The 19,879-nt window shown below is 41.6% G+C and overlaps 1 protein-coding gene across 1 annotated transcript in view; it reads right to left on the bottom strand.

Moving 5' to 3' along the window:
* Window positions 1-363: 363 nt before the first annotated feature.
* LOC126262411 (cytochrome P450 6k1-like) overlaps window positions 364-19,879 on the bottom strand; it is a 53,100-nt gene continuing 33,584 nt past the window's right edge. The window contains exon 5 of the mRNA XM_049959037.1: window positions 364-1,022. Coding sequence (XP_049814994.1) covers window positions 844-1,022 — 179 coding nt within the window. The 3' untranslated portion in view covers window positions 364-843. The remainder of the gene's footprint in view (window positions 1,023-19,879) is intronic.

The following is a 19,879-nucleotide window of genomic DNA, read 5'->3' as shown; positions in this document are numbered from 1 at the left end:
GAATTTCGCTCAGTGTCTCAGCTGAATGCAAATATCACAATACCTATGGCGATTAACGAAATGATAGGCAGGTAAATATTTTGCTGTGACAGTTTCACAGTTACATGTAATGCATTATATTTGTAACTGTGAATATATATATATATATATATATATATATATATATATATATATGTGTGTGTGTGTGTGTGTGTGTGTGTGTGTGTGTTTCATATATATATATATATGTGTGTGTGTGTGTTTTATTTTTAGTAGATTTTAACCAAATCCTTGTCTTGTTGAACGGCAGATTCCGTAGGCATGTTCGTATACACTGAAATGGGCCTTGGTTTATTACATCCGTCTAAAATAAAAAGTTGTCGATTTCCTCTTGAGGTTCATTTTAATTAGTTGTAGAAGCACAACACGGTCAGAGCTATAACACAGGCAATATTAATGTCTACAGCAGTACACAACAGGAAACGTACCAAACGTGTTTAGTTCCAAACAGCAGAATGAAGAGACAGCAGGTATGTAAATATACTACGTTTCGACTTGAATTCTTCTTCCTGACATACAGAAACAACAAGGTAAGGAAGCGATAGGCATTGCTATACAAGAGTTTCTATGAATAGATACGTGTCCAACTTGACAGTGATATCAGTGTTGATGAACACTATGCACAGTACAGAAACGGTGACATCTGTTGTGAGACCAACTGTATCAGTAGGAAATTTGTCACTATCAACAATCTGAAGCATCACAGTGTAATTGATGTAGTGGTGTCCATGTTCCATGAAGCTTTTCATGTGAACAGAGTGTGTGTGAGGTTTCTGCAGAGCTGTTCGCAGCAGTTGGAGATCTTCAGCAGGCAGGCACTTTTCGCGGCTCCAACCTCAGGTGGATCCCTCCGATCGGTGTCAGCACCACAGTGTTGGGAGCCATGCGTAGCTTAGACTGCTTGTCTCCGACGGGCAGAATGTCAAATTTTGACAGCAGATGTACTATTGCCGTCTTCACCTGCATCAACCCGAAACGCATGCCTGCAACAAAACAAAGAGGTTATCACTTTGTTGTACTGGGAATGATAATGCTACATGCTTGAAATCTCGCACTGTGTCAAAAAATTCATTTCATTCAACTTTTCACATAAACTGTAATAAATTTCGAAATAATTCTGTCCGCAGAACTAGCGTTATTTCGCCCCGTCCCCAGAGAAGTATCAGGACTGTAAACACGAAGAAGTCCTGTAGCAAAAGTGTTTTAATCGCTATACGGGTGCAAACTCACCATTAGTTGTTTGATTTTATCATTTGCTGTTATCGAGTCAGCTTTATTCGTACCTACTATGGCAGCTTGGCTGTCCCATTTCTTATTAGTTTTGAAGGTTATAGCTTCAAGCTACCTGCCTCTGCTTGCTATGAAGTGACAACAGGGTGTCTCTCCAGCTATGTCCCAATTAATTAAATAAATAATATTAATTAACTTTCATCACCCAGATTAATTGAAATAATGTACAGTGGATAACATCCCTTGACACTGTCATAAGCCATCACAATCAATATAGGGGGATAGAGATTCGTTTTGTCCATAAACTGTTTTCCCTAGACTTACGATTCTTTAGCATTCACAACTTCATTTCCTTCAGGTGCTTAATTACCCTCTTGAATCAGGTACAATCAGTTATTGGGAATTTACTTTGACTGGGAATGTACGAAGGTTTCCTTCATATCAAGAGCAACACAGGGATGTTGCTGTACAGAATTTATTTCTCAAATTGACCACCATATAATAGTTTCATCTCCTATTCAGATTGGGACTTTTACATCAGCAAAGCTGCATGCATTAATTTTCAGTTGGGATTAATCTTTGTCTCTAGGGCCATTAGAAGGTCGTAACACTGTTAGGTAGCGGAAGGCTTCATGTAATGGAAACTATCTCGTCTCACGACATACAGATCTCACTGGCGTGCTAGATACTCTCTCTGTTAACTACTACGACCTTAATATTACTGGTAGTGGGAAGACTAAGCATCGGAGACCAGCAGACTACTGTTCTGACTATCAGGTCTCATAACAACGTAACTGCACTTGAAAGCTATCTTTCTAGTTGAAGGATTAAGGAAGGCGTTAGTCAGTGGAAAAGTACTCTTGATTACTTCAGCAAGGAACTGAACGAAATATAACTTTAGTAATCACTTCAAAGAAATTATTCAAACACGAAGTGGCTATAAGATCACACTCGTAATTTAGGCTAAATATAGCTAACTGAAATGGTCAAACTTACGGTTAAATTTGCGTGATGCTGTTACAGAATTTACTGTAGCGACCTACCGAATGTAATTGACACAATTCACCATACAATAATGACTGAATAGCCAATCTCTAATGATTGCGATTTCCACTGAAGTAGTATTGCATCCAGAACCTCTGTACAGTGCACAAAGCATACATAGCCACACGTTGCAGACCATGTGGTACCACCACCCATTACAAAGAAAACATGAAAATAATCATCATATTTTCCTTGTCAGTGACTGAACATCAATAAAGAACACACACTAATGACTACAGACTGCTGAGAAGTGGCTCTGTAAGTTTGCGCGAAAGCTGTAGTTGTAAAGCAAATGCAAAGAGGAAGATCCCAAATTAACAAAATGATACCGTAAAATTATCAAAAGTCTACCTATATCCGAGCCTATAAGTGTTCCAGCAAATACTCTTACCGAAATACAGGGATTTCTCATAGTCAGTCTCCATTACCAATAGGGATGCTAACCGTTATACATCTCGGAGTCACAAGGAAAAGCCACAAATGTTAAAATAGCACCCCGCAGGTTACTCTGATTAATCTTCTAACATTTGTAACAATTATTATCAGTTGGTAATACTCCATAATACTTTGAAATTTTATAGCTTAAGGTTCCTTTATGCGTTCAGCTCGAAATGCACTCAACACTATCATGCAAACAAAAGATCATCGAAGCCAAATAAAATTTGTGAAGCCATACATAGAAACGAATCATTGTATCTGCTCTGTTAACTAAAGAAGTTTTAACTACTGATTTCCAAACACAAAAGTGCCACGCTGAGAAACAGCACCACACTCTGTCGTAGCTACACAATTACAATCATTTAAATTGTCAAAAACACGCAAATCACCAGGTGTTAGAACATTTCCTTCTATATGTTAACTTTAACTAACATGTTTCGAGTGTGATCCAAGATAATAGAGCTCATTTTTAACGTAGTTCTCTTACCATACCACGCTGTGCGCTCCAGCTGCACAGTGCGTAAAATGTTGCACCCCGGGAACAACGTCTTCCACAGGCGGAACTACCTGACGCCCTCTAAATTATCGATACGTTGTGAAAACTCTGCAAACCTCTTTGCTCAACCTTGTCCATAGATTTACCTTCCATCAACCTCTACTCATCCTTGGTTGGTTCTGTCTTTTCTACAGTCCAAGCAATCACGCTTTCATTCGTCAATTTTCCTGAGAAGGTATAGAGAGGAATAAGGAAGTGTGAGTAGTGACATAAGACACTGTTCGAATGCATACTTTAATACAATCGGACATTGTGTGAGCGAATTATTTCACGTATAACGATATCTTGTATTACGAGTCGGAAGCGCTTAAATGCAGTGTACGAACAATACCGCTTCAAGAAGTCCGACAGAATTACGATCACTGGCCTGGTTCACACGTCAGCCTGAGTGAATGCTTTCCACGCTAGCTTAGGTAAATGGTGGGCTGGTCCCCAGTCTCTGCCTTAGAAAATACGACACAAAACAGTTAAAATACTGCAGGATGATCGAAATGCAGCGCACATCAACAGTTAATTAAGTGTATATGTATGCTTAAAATATGTATTTTATTTTATAACTTCACACACATTGTTTATAAAATATGCTCAGAATCATATCTCTGTTAAGTAACGTATTCACAAACATTATTTTATTATGTTTATTACAACTTTCAGGAGCACACTGACACTGATTGTTACGCTCTGTTGTTATGTTAAAGTTCCTTCAGTGTGTGTGTGTGTGTGTGTGTGTGTGTGTGTGTGTGTGGTGGTAGGGGGCGGGCAGGGGAGGGGGGGTTATTCAACGACGCGATGCGAAACACCAAACTCCAATACCCCCGACAGGTCACGATGTTTTCATGAAGCATACATGCATACATATCCAGTAGTCACAGGCCCTTCAGACCATGTACTGCTTTCACTAGCTGCCTCCGCTCGTTTCTGTGTTGTGCTCGATTCTTCTTGGGGTCTTCAGTTGTCAGGGATACGCCGCCTTGGTCGTCGTATGGAGCGTCTAGGGTTTACTTTTCCCACAAGTGCTTTCGTCACCCATCTTTCGGCTGGCATACGGGCTACACAGCCTGCCCACTGTATTCTCTTGCCCTTCAGCTTCTGTAGTACGTTGGTTGTTGCATCAAAAGGAATATTTCCTCATTCTTCTTTCTTCTCCGTCCTGTTTTTTCGAATAATGGTCTCTATATCTTCCTCATTACTCTTATTTGAAACAGCAATAATTTTTACGTCTTTTGTTTCGTCATGCCCAAGGTTTCTGAATCGTAAATGACTGCTGGTCATATCACTATGTTATATATTTCCACCTTAGTGTTTGCTGATATTGATTTTGAGCTGAGCGTCTCCCGGACGGAATACAAGAATTTCATTTCCATTGCTGTTCTTTGTTTGATGTCCCTTTCTATCCTGTTGTTGCTGGTAAACCAAGATCCCAAGTATTTGAATTCGTGTACTCTTTTAAACGTCGTGCCATCTATCTCAAAAAATTCTTCCTAGTTTTGTCTTCTTCCTAGTTACATGAACTCCATTTTGTCTTGATACATCTCTAGCCCAATCTCCCGAGCGTAGTTGTCCATTTACTGGTACGTTTCTTTAAACTCATGTTGTGATTCACTTAGTAGTACTACATCTGCTTATGCGAGACCCGTTTTATCTTGATACATCTCTAGCCCAATCTCCCGTGCGTAGTTGTCCATTTATTGGTACGTTTCTTTAAACTCATGTTCTGATTCACTTAGCAGTACTACATCATCTGCTTATGCGAGACAATCGAAATTACCATTCATCTGTACTCCAGGCCATTCCTGTTGCTTATACTGCCTCATTACTTTCTATAACATTACACTGAACAGAACACACGAGAGAGCGTCCTCTTGTGTGAGATCTGTATCAGTCTCGAACGTTCCTGACGTGACCCTTCTGAAACACACTGCTGCCCTTGACCCATCCATACAAGTTTGTAGCATCCTCACTACTTTCTCAGGAGTTCTGAAGTCACGCAGTGCCTTGTCTAGGCTACTCCTGTGATTACTGTCGTATGCACGCTGAAAATCGACGGACAGACTGTGTATATATCTTTGACATTACATCCAACAAGCCGATACCTCTGTATTTACTACACTGCATTTTGCGTCTCTTCTTGTATATCGGGCATATTTCCATTCCTCTGGAAATTTCTCATTCTTACATATCAACTGGATAATTCTGTTTACCTCACCGCAATCTTTGATTAATTACCCTGTTGTTCTGTCCTGTCCTGGGCGAGGACGTGAAACACATGTAGATTTTCGGTGACTATTCACGTATCTACTAAAGTGAAACCAGGCCTCATCAGTGAAGAAGACGAGGCCACTACTGCGATTTCATGGCTGTCAGAAAATGACAAAAGATGCTTTTCTTTATCCGGCACTTTCAGATCCTGCCCACTGTGAACATGATATGCACGAAACTTTAACATCTTTATAGGATTCTGAGGACTTACTATACGAAACCTAAGATTGGACAGATAACCTGAAACTTTCTGAAGGCGAACGCAGCCTCACATCCATCACCTCAGCTTCTCTAGTATCCGTCAGAGTAGGCTTTCTCCATGTTCCCTTGTTTCTGATACGCTTTCCCGGAAACCTGTGATTAATCACGCTATTTTTGACTTTTTGGGCACTGTGGCATCTGGACATAATCTACGAAATACCTCTACAGCAAGCGCATACGAATGACTATTCATCAATGCAACTACGTGTAGCTGCTCCTGGGAAAACGACATTTTAACAGGCAAAATGCTTAAAAATACTATAGACATAATTGGTCTTCTACCCCCTTACGTTAGTATAGTCGTGTTTTGTTGGTAATATCTGTGGTGCTATCTTGCGGTGACTCATCGAACGACTGCAGTACAGCTCCTATTTGCAGACATTTTTTTTATCTTGTGCTCGACTTTTAGATCGCACTGTATGACCCATACCTCAAAATTTACATCATTCAAAGACAGAAGGTACATACGAATACCTTCCCTTAGTTTAACCTTATGAGTACCAATGGCATTTCATTAATTTTTAGGGTTCCGTATGACAATCGATAAAACTCAATCCATATTGAATTACTCTGCCGTTCGTCTGTCTCTCGGACTGCTAGAAAACCTTTTCGTTAGGAAGTGGTAGACGTGTCAAAATGAAACTTATCTCGCATATTAAGGTCTACGGTCCCTTGGTGCTCTAAAAATTGAAGCTTCTGTGTTGATGCAATCAAAAGATATGGCCATTTACATCATATATTTTGATACTCGCAAATTCACTCATTAAAACCTATAGGTTACTCATCAAAACCTATACGTTACCTCCCGTTGAACTAGAATCACAGAATTCGGTAAGAAGCAAGGTTTCACAATACAACCAAAGTAAAAAATCCGAAACCTGTAAATTTGTAATATTATCACACAACAAAGAAAAGTTTGTCTTCTCTTATCTGAAGGTGACTGTATGTCAGTCTGTTAAGATCCCCGACTATCAGGAAGGGGTTGACATATCACGTTGAGATTTACATCGCATACTAAGGTCTATCGTTGCTTAGCGGTATAAAAAATTGAAGCTTCGAAGTCAGTGCAGTCAAGAGATACGGCCTGTTATGACACACACACTCCTGGAAATGGAAAAAAGAACACATTGACACCGGTGTGTCAGACCCACCATACTTGCTCCGGACACTGCGAGAGGGCTGTACAAGCAATGATCACACGCACGGCACAGCGGACACACCAGGAACCGCGGTGTTGGCCGTCGAATGGCGCTAGCTGCGCAGCATTTGTGCACCGCCGCCGTCAGTGTCAGCCAGTTTGCCGTGGCATACGGAGCTCCATCGCAGTCTTTAACACTGGTAGCATGCCGCGACAGCGTGGACGTGAACCGTATGTGCAGTTGACGGACTTTGAGCGAGGGCGTATAGTGGGCATGCGAGAGGCCGGGTGGACCTACCGCCGAATTGCTCAACACGTGGGGCGTGAGGTCTCCACAGTACATCGATGTTGTCGCCAGTGGTCGGCGGAAGGTGCACGTGCCCGTCGACCTGGGACCGGACCGCAGCGACGCACGGATGCACGCCAAGACCGTAGGATCCTACGGAGTGCCGTAGGGGACCGCACCGCCACTTCCCAGCAAATTAGAGACACTGTTGCTCCTGGGGTATCGGCGAGGACCATTCGCAACCGTCTCCATGAAGCTGGGCTACGGTCCCGCACACCGTTAGGCCGTCTTCCGCTCACGCCCCAACATCGTGCAGCCCGCCTGCAGTGGTGTCGCGACAGGCGTGAATGGAGGGACGAATGGAGACGTGTCGTCTTCAGCAATGAGAGTCGCTTCTGCCTTGGTGCCAATGATGGTCGTATGCGTGTTTGGCGCCGTGCAGGTGAGCGCCACAATCAGGACTGCATACGACCGAGGCACACAGGGCCAACACCCGGCATCATGGTGTGGGGAGCGATCTCCTACACTGGCCGTACACCACTGGTGATCGTCGAGGGGACACTGAATAGTGCACGGTACATCCAAACCGTCATCGAACCCATCGTTCTACCATTCCTAGACCGGCAAGGGAACTTGCTGTTCCAACAGGACAATGCACGTCCGCATGTATCCCGTGCCACCCAACGTGCTCTAGAAGGTGTAAGTCAACTACCCTGGCCAGCAAGATCTCCGGATCTGTCCCCCATTGAGCATGTTTGGGACTGGATGAAGCGTCGTCTCACGCGGTCTGCACGTCCAGCACGAACGCTGGTCCAACTGAGGCGCCAGGTGGAAATGGCATGGCAAGCCGTTCCACAGGACTACATCCAGCATCTCTACGATCGTCTCCATGGGAGAATAGCAGCCTGCATTGCTGCGAAAGGTGGATATACACTGTACTAGTGCCGACATTGTGCATGCTCTGTTGCCTGTGTCTATGTGCCTGTGGTTCTGTCAGTGTGATCATGTGATGTATCTGACCCCAGGAATGTGTCAATAAAGTTTCCCCTTCCTGGGACAATGAATTCACGGTGTTCTTATTTCAATTTCCAGGAGTGTATTTTGATACTCGCAAACCCACTCATAAAATCTGTAGGGTACTTCCCGTTGGATTAGAATCATGAATTTTGACAAGAAGCAAGGTTTCACAGAACAGCAAGAGGAATAATCCAAACACTGTAAATATGTAACTATGTTGTTGTTGTTATGGTCTTCAGTCCTGAGACTGGTTTGATGCAGCTCTCCGTGCTACTCTATCCTGTGCAAGCTTCTTCTTCTCCCAGTACCTACTGCAACCTACATCCTTTTGAATCTGCTTAGTGTATTCATCTCTTGGTCTCCCTCTACGATTTTTACCCTCCACGCTGCCCTCCAATACTAAATTGGTGACCCCATGATGCCTCAGAACATGTCCTACCAACCGATCCCTTCTTCTAGTCAAGTTGTGCCACAAACTCCTCTTCTCCCAAATCCTATTCAGTACCTCCTCATTAGTTATGTGATCTACCCATCTAATCTTTAGCATTCTTCTGTAGCACCACATTTCGAAAGCTTCTATTCTCTCCTTGTCCAAACTATCTATCGTCCATGTTTCACATCCATACATAGCTGCACTCCATACAAATACTTTCAGAAACGACTTCCTGACACTTAAACCTATACTCGATGTTAAATTTCTCTTCCTCAGAAATGCTTTCCTTGCCATTGCCAGTCTACATTTTATATCCTCTCTACTTCGACCATCATCAGTTATTTTGCTCCCCAAATAGCAAAACTCCTTTACCACTTTAAGTGTCTCATTTCCTAATCTTATTCCCTCAACATCACGCGACTTAATTCGACTACATTCCATTATCCTTGTTTTGCTTTTGTTGATGTTCATCTTATATCCTCCTTTCAAGACACTATCCATTCCGTTCAACTGCTCTTCCAAGTCCTTTGCTGTCTCTGACAGAATTACAATGTCATCGGTGAACCTCAAAGTTTTTATTTCTTCTCCATGGATTTTAATACCTACTCCGAATTTTTCTTTCGTTTCCTTCACTGCTTGCTCAATATACAGATTGAATAACATCGGGGAGAGGCTACAACCCTGTCTCACTCCCTTCCCAACCACTGCTTCCCTTTCATGCCCCTCAACTCTTATAACTGCAATTTGGTTTCTATACAAATTGTATATAGCCTTTCGCTCCCTGTATTTTACCCCTGCCACCTTCAGAATTTGTAACTATATCACTCGAATTTTTTTCATTTATTATCGCACTGTTTGTCTGCCCTTCTACTAAGACCCCTCTTTCTCAGGAATGGGTAGACGTTTATTTTGCCAACATCGACAGCAGGCAAAAATCATCGTGTTTCTCTATTCCCGGGATGGGTGAACTATCTACATACATAACTAGCTCTGTACGGCACCGTCTATAGAAACCGTTCGCTGACTTGCTGCTGTCATACAGCGGCCATGAAACCCAAGCACTGACTGGCTGTTGCATCATCGTATTTACCGATTTTTTTTATTTTATTTTTTTTAAAGTACCAGTGACTTTCGAATAACTCACTCATGCTAGTGCAAGACAGACATTTAGCGGTAAACTTGGATATTTCTACGAATGTAGTGCATTGTAGCAGCCAAAGCAACAGTCGGCGCCGAGATTGTGCCACGTGATTGTAGGGGATGGTGTGGTTTCTTCTTGCGATCAAATCGTTGACATTGAAAGTAGGTATACCTCAAGTTATTGTAACGTAAATTTGAGTTTCTCCTAACGTTGTTGTGAGTGGTTTCGAATTTATCCACTGAAGCCGCATGTATTTTTTATATAAATGTATTAAATGTTAGGGAAATATTTGCTTATTATTTAGGGCTATAATGTGTTTCAGGCGTTTTGAGTTCATGGAACTTTCGAGATACGGGACTGTCTCTAGGAAAAATGCAGAATGGCTTTCAAACACATCTCGTGAAATGGGTGGTTTAAAACTGGATGTTCCACTGGTTCCAAAGAGAAAACACAGCTCGAAAAAATGGATTGTCTACTTTTGTCAATTTTTTCCTGTATTCGTTGCTTTCTGTGATAATAAAAGTTAATTTTGTGAAACATTTAAAAATTTTATTCCAAAATGAAACCACCTCCTTCAAATAACTGAGTCGTTAATTTTTGGCACTTTCGTCTTGTAATTGCTGCTTACTATGACGATAATGGTCAATTTTGTGAAAAAAATTGTTTTTCGGAGGGCTAACTGACGACTTTCCAATGGAAAGGCCTCCGGCCACAGAGTTAAACAAGGTAAACTTTGCCATCTCTTGGAAACAAGCAAACGCCACACGATGAGCTGAACACTTCGATACAGGTGAAAGGTGTCCGTAGCATCATACACTTCTTCTGCAACACACGATGAGGTATAGAATTCTGAAACAGAATTCTCTCTCTGATCCACCTTTTGAATGAAAACATCACATAAACATTGCAGCAGGATCTGGATCATATTTTGAGCTTTTATAACAACTCAAAACTACTTTCGATAACATTTATCATACCTGAATGGTATCGATGTGGATCCTACTAACAAAGGTTTCATTTTTAAAGCTTGTCAGCTCTACATTACGTATTTTTAATGTCTTCCTTCGTCACTTGACTTGGTGTTGTACAGAAGCTGATTTCTGCATTTAATTTTCATTCTATCCATCACTGCTCATCTTTGATACTTAAAGATTATATACAATATTAGTTCGATGCACTACAGGCGTAAAATGAAGCACACCTCATTACATGAAAGTAAGTTCAAGTATTTTCATTAACGTAGAAATAGTGTAAAACAGTTTCAGTAATATGCGATTTTTAGCCCTGGACAGTTCAGTGCTACACCACACGGCGATTGGGTGTGAAATTCCGGATATATTTATGTTGCTAAAAAGCAGAAAGGAAGCATTTAATATGCATGGCAGTATATTTTGGCAGAATCCGAAAAATATATTTGCGATGCAGTAACGGCAAAAGCCTAAGGGGTTTCGTTGAGTTGCATGTATGACAGAGCGTAGACTTATATTATTACCATATAAGACATAGGTCGCGATACACTACTGCTCCCTTATCGAGCATTTCCAACGGCATAAAAAACTTAAAGAATTTGAAGAACCTTCTGCATATTAATAAATCAACAGTTCTCATCAACGTGATACGGAAAACTGAACTCATCAATACACAGCAAAAAGATATTCAAAGCGCACTCGTGTAAAATAATCTATTAAAGCAAAGAAAAGATACAAGTAATGACTGTAGCCGCGACCTTTGATTGCAGTTACAGGATATCCATTTCACAGTAATGCATTCTGCCTCACCGCGACCGAATGACCGTAAAGAAATGCAAATTGTGAAAAAAAATTCGTCTTATTTATTAAGTCCATTTTCAGCTTCACCATCTGTATTCACTATTGCTGTGTCTTCCATCATATGAAGCAATATTTCCTGTATTTACAAGAGCCAGGAGAAAAGTTCTTGCTCCGGCATAGAGATGGCATTGATGTCAGTGAAATTTTGATTCATGTTGGCACGTTTAGCTCATTAACGTAAGTCCTTTGGCAAATTGACCTCTGCACTGATATTGTTTACAGCTATTTTAGAGTATTTCAGTTGTGTTTCATTCAAATAAAAAATAATGGCACATTGTATCGTGTTTACATTTTTTCGAACTACGTAGCTCCAACGAAGGAATATATAAAATTGGTGAAGATTTTTAAGGAGACTCCTTCGTCAGTCTGAACAGTTACGGGATGAATGGGTGAATTTAAAAAAACAATTTACATCACCTGATGATGAATCCATGTGAAGGACGTCCAGAAACCGGAAACATACATGAAAATATAAGGAAAATGCACAAAAAGCTCATGACGATACGATAGAAAAAATGCCATTCGTTTTACATCACGATTTAATTATAAAAACGCTTCGCTCAATTCGAATGTCGCATCTTTTTAATACTGGCCACCGGAAAACGAGAATACGAACTGCTCAGAAATCCTTGGAACATTTTAAGCAGATCTGTATTAATTGATAGAGTTGCTCCGTTACAGCGGACGAAATGGTCGATACCGTCATGGCAGAAACGAAACAGCAATCAAAGCAGTGACTAGACGCCAGTACCAAAAACACAAGGGGCGTTCCATAATTAATGCAACACATTATTTTTCTGGGTGAATTTCGTTTGAAAAAATTGCGAAATTTGCTGTGGGAAAACTTGGAATATTCCCGCTCCAGCTCCTGTAGTTTCATGACGTTCCAATAGATGGCGGCGCTATATGTTGCCTTCAGAATGGCGTCTGCAACGTAGTTGCGTTTCAGGCAGAGAGCTTTCACTGAGCTTCTTTTGGCGGGAAACCAAAGCATCACAGATATTCTTACGAGCTTGCAGAATGTCTACGGAGACCTGGGAGTGAACGAACACATGGTGAGTCGTTGGGAGAGGCGTCTGTCATCGTATTAACAAAGTCGCGAAAAGCTGTCAGACCTCCAGCCTACTGCCCGACCGCACGCAACTGCGCTACCCTCAGGAAATAGAAGAAACGACTTCAGCGTGTTCGTCGCTACAAAAATGAGAACAAACTTCTTCTCCATGACAAAGCAAGGCCTCACACAAGTCTGCGCGACGGAGAGGAGCTTCACTGAACTGTTTTTCCCCATGCACCCTACAGTTCGGATCTCGCACCTTTCGACTTCCACCTGTTTCTGCCAATGAAAGATGCACTGCGCAGAAAGCAGTACCTGGATGATTGGGAGCTTATTGATGCAGGAAGACGTTGGTATCGATGTTGGCTTCGTAAGATGGCGTAGGACCGTCGCATTGAACGGAGATTATGTTGAAAAATAGGGTTTGGCGCCCAAAGAATTGGGAATAATATGGTATATTGGAATCCTGAATAAAACAAACCTGCTTCCAGAAAAAAAATGTGTTGCATTACTTACTGAACACCGCTCGTAGATAAACCGATTTTTCGCGATGGAAAATGGTGGCTTCTTGTTGATTAGTTTACAAAGGTTAAAAAAGTAATTAACAAATATCATGCAAGTCTCGGAATCAAGTGTTTGAAAAAATGAGTGGAAGCCAAGATTGTTAAAGAAGGATATCGTCTCTCATCAATGCGTCTCTTCACAGAGCTGTAACAGGATGACGGTGCTTTCCCTAATAAATGCTAGGACGGTCGTATTTTAATTCAGGATGCAGAACGATGGGTTGCCTAACTCGGCTGTCGAGAAATCGGTAGAGCTCGAGTGGAAATACATTTTTGTTCAGCAAGATGCTCGCACAGTTGCTGAAAGCGGCGAATCGAATGTGTGCACTCACCCCGGGCAGTAGAGTCTGCCTCATCGAAACAAAAGAGAGCACGTTTGGCTGCGCCATTGTGTGATCGCCGGCCGGGCGTGCGTCCGCAACCAGGGGCCCTATTCTGTATTGTTCATACCAATCGGTGTAGTAGGTTAGTCTCGGTAGTGACGTCATTTTCGGTTCTTTATCGAAAACTATTCAGTAAGCTTCTGAGACTTGTTACCGAACAGTCCTCCCACAGATTTTACGACAATTGTACCGAGAGGTTTTGGATTTCGGTCTGGCCCTGTCGGTCGGTGAGCTGTGGTTTATGTACACCTATAATTGGTTATTTTAAGCATACTTAGCGATTTTAGCTTTGGATTTAGTGATTGTGTTACTAAAGAATCACCAGAGGACGCATCCGGTTGGAAAGTGAGTTTGTAATAGACTATTTTCCTTTGTTAGAAATATGGTTAGGTTAGGTTGTCACTGTGAATGATTACATCCAAAAAAACGTTTTCGGTCAATATTCTCTCAAAATACGTGTTATTTGTATTCAAATAAGAGTTTAAACATCATTAAATATCAAGAAATCGGCTCGCATTATGTATATTACGTGAGTGTGAAGTGACGTTGCTAGTGTCTTTGTGTACTTTTTCCTACAAATGGGTTAGTTAGTAACTATCGAAACGTGTTTACAACTTTCAAATAACAATGGAAAGCAATTATGTGAAGCCTGATATTGGAAACCTTTCAAACTATCACGCATTTATGACTTAAGCAGCACCGTTTGGCAATTAAGTCAGCCTACGTTTCTCTACACAATACTACAAAATTTAGGCACTGTGTGTCTGTTGTTTGGAGTGGCCAAGTGGTTAGTGCGCGGGAACGCGATCCGAAAGATTATGGGTTCACACATGGGTGGATGCAAAATTTATTTTCCCTCTTCATATATGCAACGCGTTCTGAGACATTGTTATTCGTGTAAGTTAAGATTTTTCTGCAATATTCGTTATTACTTACATGTAAGAGAGCACTTCCTCAGTAATGATTTCGTGATTTCTGTGTGTTTAGAACATGAAATATGAAATTCCTGTGAGTGAAACTACCGACAGTGACCTTTACATTTTTTCTTGTCAGAAATAATTCACCATTTTTTCCGACTATGTAGCGATTTTCGAGTATGCGGTTAGACAGGAATCTAAGAGCACAACTTAAATTACTGCGAATGTAACTAGCAGCAATCATCTTCATAATCTTGCTTGTCACAAGTATTTATCTGCGATCGAATGGTTCAAATGGCTCTGAGCACTATGGGACTTAAACTTCTGAGGTCAACAGTCCCCTAGAACTTAGAACTACTTAAACCTAACTAACCTAAGGACATCACACACATTCATGCCCGAGGCAGTATTCGAGCCTGCGACCGCAGCGGTCGCCCGTTTTCAGACTGTAGCACCTAGAACCGCTCGTCCACACCGGCAGCCTGCGATTGAATCCTCAACCACAGTATACAGAGATGAAAGATCACTGCCGTAATGTTTTTAGACTGTAGCGCCATATACCAAACATTTTTATTCATGAGATGCATGTTATAATCTTCGACGACCTGCGGTTTTTTTTTTTTTCAGTTTTGTTTTTAAGAACCAAATCGTTGACTCATCATATAGGGAAGTGGGCTACTTAATCATTTGTATCTCTAGGAGCGTGTTATAACCACATTCTGTTTATCTTCTTATTCTTTGAAACTCTCAGAATAAATTTTTCGGGTGTTTTTATAGATGTACTTGTACAATGTGGTACTACACACTATTCCTAACTCATTTTCCGAAACGTAAAATTCAAATCACGATGTCAGTGTGAATGAGAATAAGATGACGTAATGCAGCATTTACGACAATCTGCAGAATACAGTCAAATACGCTATCGAGATTATGCATGCATGGAAACATGCTGTCAGAGAAACTGTAAAAATTTTTATGCATTTCAGCTGAGAATCATGGAAATGGATATTCTGCGCCTGATACTGTTAAGGAGGAGGCAAGGGCGATGAAGGTGGGCACGTCAGCTCGATGGAATGCGGCGACATGCGTTATGGCAACGTAACGCAATTTTCGTAACTTGGAAGAATAGTGCGCCTGTGTCGTCTGCTAGCCGCTTTGTGTTTGCAGCGCTGTGTGCGCTGCAGTGAGCATGCTCGGATCTGCGGCCGCTTGCTTTTGATTCACTTGTGCGACACGAACCGACAACAGCGCTTTGGTTCTCTAGACCCGAACGGTATCGCTACCGAAATGCATACTGAATAACGCAGGGACCCTAACTCGAGTACTAGACCATTGCCGGCCGGAGTGGTCGTCCGGTTCTACAGTCTGGAACCGAGCGACCGCTATGGCTGCAGGTTCGAATTCTGCCTCGGGCATGGATGTGTGTGATGTCCTTAGGTTAGTTAGGTTTAAGTAGTTCTAAGTTCTAGGCGACTGATGACCTCAGAAGTTAAGTCGCATAGTGCTCAGAGCCATTTACTAGACGATTCGGTGCTATTGAGTACCGAAACGATCGGCACACGAGCGGAAAGATGCAGAATAGGCACCCAGGTGGCGGCGTCAGAGGCCTCGCTGGCGAGAGGATGCCGCCAGGGGTGTCTGCCACGGTCAGCTGTCCTGGCAGTGGGTCAGGTGCGAGGCGCGTTGGAGCGCAGGTTTCGAACCTAAGACCTATAAGACCCGCTGGAGACTCCAGGAGACTCGACGAAGTCAGCCTAGTGGTCGTCTGCTCGTGGTGACTCCAGCTCGAGCCTCAGAATCATCGAGTCTGGCAGCGGTACATAGACCAGCTCCTAGTAAACGATGAGACTTCATGTGAACAAAGCTTTTTGGCCCATACGAGACCGTCGACTGACGTAAGTATGTCTCGACGTCGGCAGTAGTCGAAGACAAGACGCTGCTAGGTCTGTGCGACGTTTATTTATGGCAGATTTGCCCGGCAATTTTGTGACCAGTGCTCCGCATTCCATCAGCTAGGACACCGAGGCAGCGTAGCATCAGGCGACGGCATGAGGTAATCCAGCTTACCACTGCGACAGACGAGTTTTCTGCACCATGGAATCTCAGCCACAGTCCAGCCCTGGTAGCAGGGTTCCACAGTTGGTGAAATCTTCTCGAAAGCGGTTTCCCCAATAGCAGAGAAAAAACTGCAGTATATGATTACGAATAGTAGATGCAGCCTGATGTGGCATATTTCACATGTCTCCATACCGAGAGAGGCACCACAGTGAAAAAATCCTGGACTGGCATTCAGGAGGGCAGTGGTTCAAATCCTCCTCCGATACTCCAGATTTATGATTTTCACAATTTCACTTAATTGTTTAAGGCGAATTCTTGAATGGTTCCCTTGTAATGGATATGGGCGATTTCCCAATCCTTTCCTTCCTTTCCCAGATCTGATCTTACCATCGACGGAACATTAAATCCTAACCTTCCTTCCTTAAAAATTATTCCAGTCCATTGTGGCAGGGTTGTACAGTAACCACTTTCGATTTATTTCAGAATAAAAGCGATCTTTGTTGCAAAAGTATTCAATGTCAATGAAACATGTCATTAAAATTAAATAATTCCGCAACGAAGACAGTTTTTACTGTAAAATTTTCCTTCCTTCTTCTTTACCACTTCCAAAGAATTTGTGACGAGAAAACGTTTATTATAATCCAATGGAAAGCTCATACCAGCTGTAGATAAGTGTTTTGAAAAGCTTCCAAAGTCGCACTTCGAGAGTCAAAGTTATTCTGTAGAAAAAGTTAGACAAAGCCCTTTACCTGAAAGTGTATATCGATAAATTGGACACTTTCGACCTAAATCATAAACAGGCTTCCTCTGTCAAGCAAGGTAGTGTGCATGGTTAATGTGATTTGCACATACTGTAGAAGTACAATAAACAAATATTTCCCAGGGGTGACCTGATGGATGCGTGGCCCGCTCTCAATGGGGCGGGCCGCAAACTCGTGTGTGGAGCATCGCATCGTGGCTTGCAACCTCTCCTTCAGAACTGTCGTAGTGGGTCCTCAGCTGCTCCAAAATGCAAACCCTCTTCGTTTGGATCTGTGGCCAAACCCTGTGCAGGTTCTATTATCCATTACCAATTATTATTTATTGTCAGTTATCAGTTACTCGCAATATATTACCATGAAACTATGAAACCATGAAACGTCAACAGATTTTAACTACTGAACTACAAGGATTGGATCTTTAACAGTGCGAACTATTAATTTATGACTGATTCAGAATATGTAAATACGCATTTATAATCGCAAAACAATTGCTGATCATTTTGGAATGAAAGGGCGACGATTTCATTAGAAACCACCCATCAATTTACAGGGAAATGCTGTGGCACGTACAGCGCAAGCTGTGACTGATTCGTTCTATTGACTATCCAGTATACTTCTTAGATATAAGTCCTTGTGACTTCGACCTGATTCTTAAAATAAATGTGGCAGTTCGTGACGTTCGCTTCAGAACTGTTACAGAGAGACTTTCGTTGGGCAATGGACCGCTCCATTCCAACTATCAACACATTTGGTGCTGCTGTTGCCGTCGTTATGGTCACAGTGAATTTTTCCAAATGGTGAGCCTCCCAAGTTTATAGGCTGCCAAGTAGTTATTTTTTCACTAAGAACCCAATCCCAATTAAGTAATTATATTCCAAAGATAAATCCTTAAATGGTATATACCAGACGGATGAAACCTATTCAAAGATTTGTCACTATTTCACGGTTGCAACAGTTTACTAAAAAAAGGTAAATATAGAAGTTTTTGGATACCTTGATGAAATGAATTAGAACGGACTAATAAAAAAATACTCCTATAGTTCTCGTAAAGGAAGCAAGCGATGGTATAAATAACACAAATAAAAAACCAAATGGGAGCAAAAAGAACAACATAGGTAAAACTCACATATGAAAAAGAAACTATTAACATGGAGGAAGCCAATGACACTAATAACGAGAGAAAGAAAACACGAAGTGAAAAGAAATATCATGAGTTTATCGGATACAACAGATGCAAGCACTTTTTACAACGACGTTGTTCACTTTAGAACACTATCAAGAGAAAAAACTAAGGCATACATGTACATAGAAAAGATAACGCCAACATGGACGACACCGACGATATCATCGGTCACAAAAGTAAGAAGCGGAATGAAAAGAAATATCGTAAATGTATCAGACTCAACAAGTAGAAATTCATTTAGAACTAAGATCTACAATTTAGAAGGCTACCAAGGAAGGAAAAGCAAAGAACAACGTCCACATGGAGATACTATGTCAACTTGGAGGAGAAGATTAAGGTGCAGTGAAAATAAAGAAATAAAAGTTAAATTGTTATGTGATCCCACTTCATCATTGTGGAAATAATAAAATAAATTAAGACATTCCTAAACTATGTCTTTTAGTCAGTTGGAGACAATAGTGATCTGTGTCTAACTATCTGTGATACTTTTTTCTGATACTAACGTCTCAAGCGCATCAGATAATCATTTTCACTCACTGAGCGGCAATACATGTTTCTGAGAGAGTTTCATGCCACAATCGCTACTGTTATTTAGCATACAACACGCAAATGTGAGTGATGTTATCCACAGCTACGCGTTTTGGGGGTCAAGCTTCCATCATCTGTTTATCTGCGTTCAATCTTTCAAACACTCATTTAAAGCACATTATAGTCATGAAATAACTTTGGACATAAACTCCGCTTTACTTAAGCATCTGTAGCAGCTAAACATGTGTACGAGACACGCCACCAGGTAAAAGGTATTGAAGAAGATCTTGAAGTGGTGCACGAAGCGAAGAAAGGTAGGAAGTTTGACCAGCTAGAGGAACTAGAAATATCAGTTCACCGAGATGGATGTACAAACGGGAGAGAGCAATAACAGATTCTTCAACGAGGTCACATTTTGTGCAATTTGACAGTAACAGATACACATTAACAGTTCGCAAAGAGAACTACTGTAAGCTTGTTTTCCCATGTCCCCTATGATATCTACGGCATACAATGAAAAGATTGGTGAGAGTGTGCAGTCATTTGCAGCCGTCTACTTGTCCACACAACAGGCCAGTATATGGGAAGACTGCTGGTTTGATATTTAGAAGGTACGATCGGTGTTAGCACTATTGAAGAAGAGCATTTTTGTGAACGGGTAGTCTTATGAATAAGCAAAACAGAGAATGAGATGTTGCCGATTGCAAAGTAAGACGAGGACTTATTTTATTGTACTTCGTCACTATTTTGTGCTTTTATTT

Source organism: Schistocerca nitens, chromosome 6, assembly GCF_023898315.1.
Source record: "Schistocerca nitens isolate TAMUIC-IGC-003100 chromosome 6, iqSchNite1.1, whole genome shotgun sequence".
NCBI lineage: Eukaryota > Metazoa > Arthropoda > Insecta > Orthoptera > Acrididae > Schistocerca > Schistocerca nitens.
The sequence above is the reverse complement of the archived record's forward strand: the minus strand, read 5'-3'. Positions and strand labels throughout refer to the sequence as shown.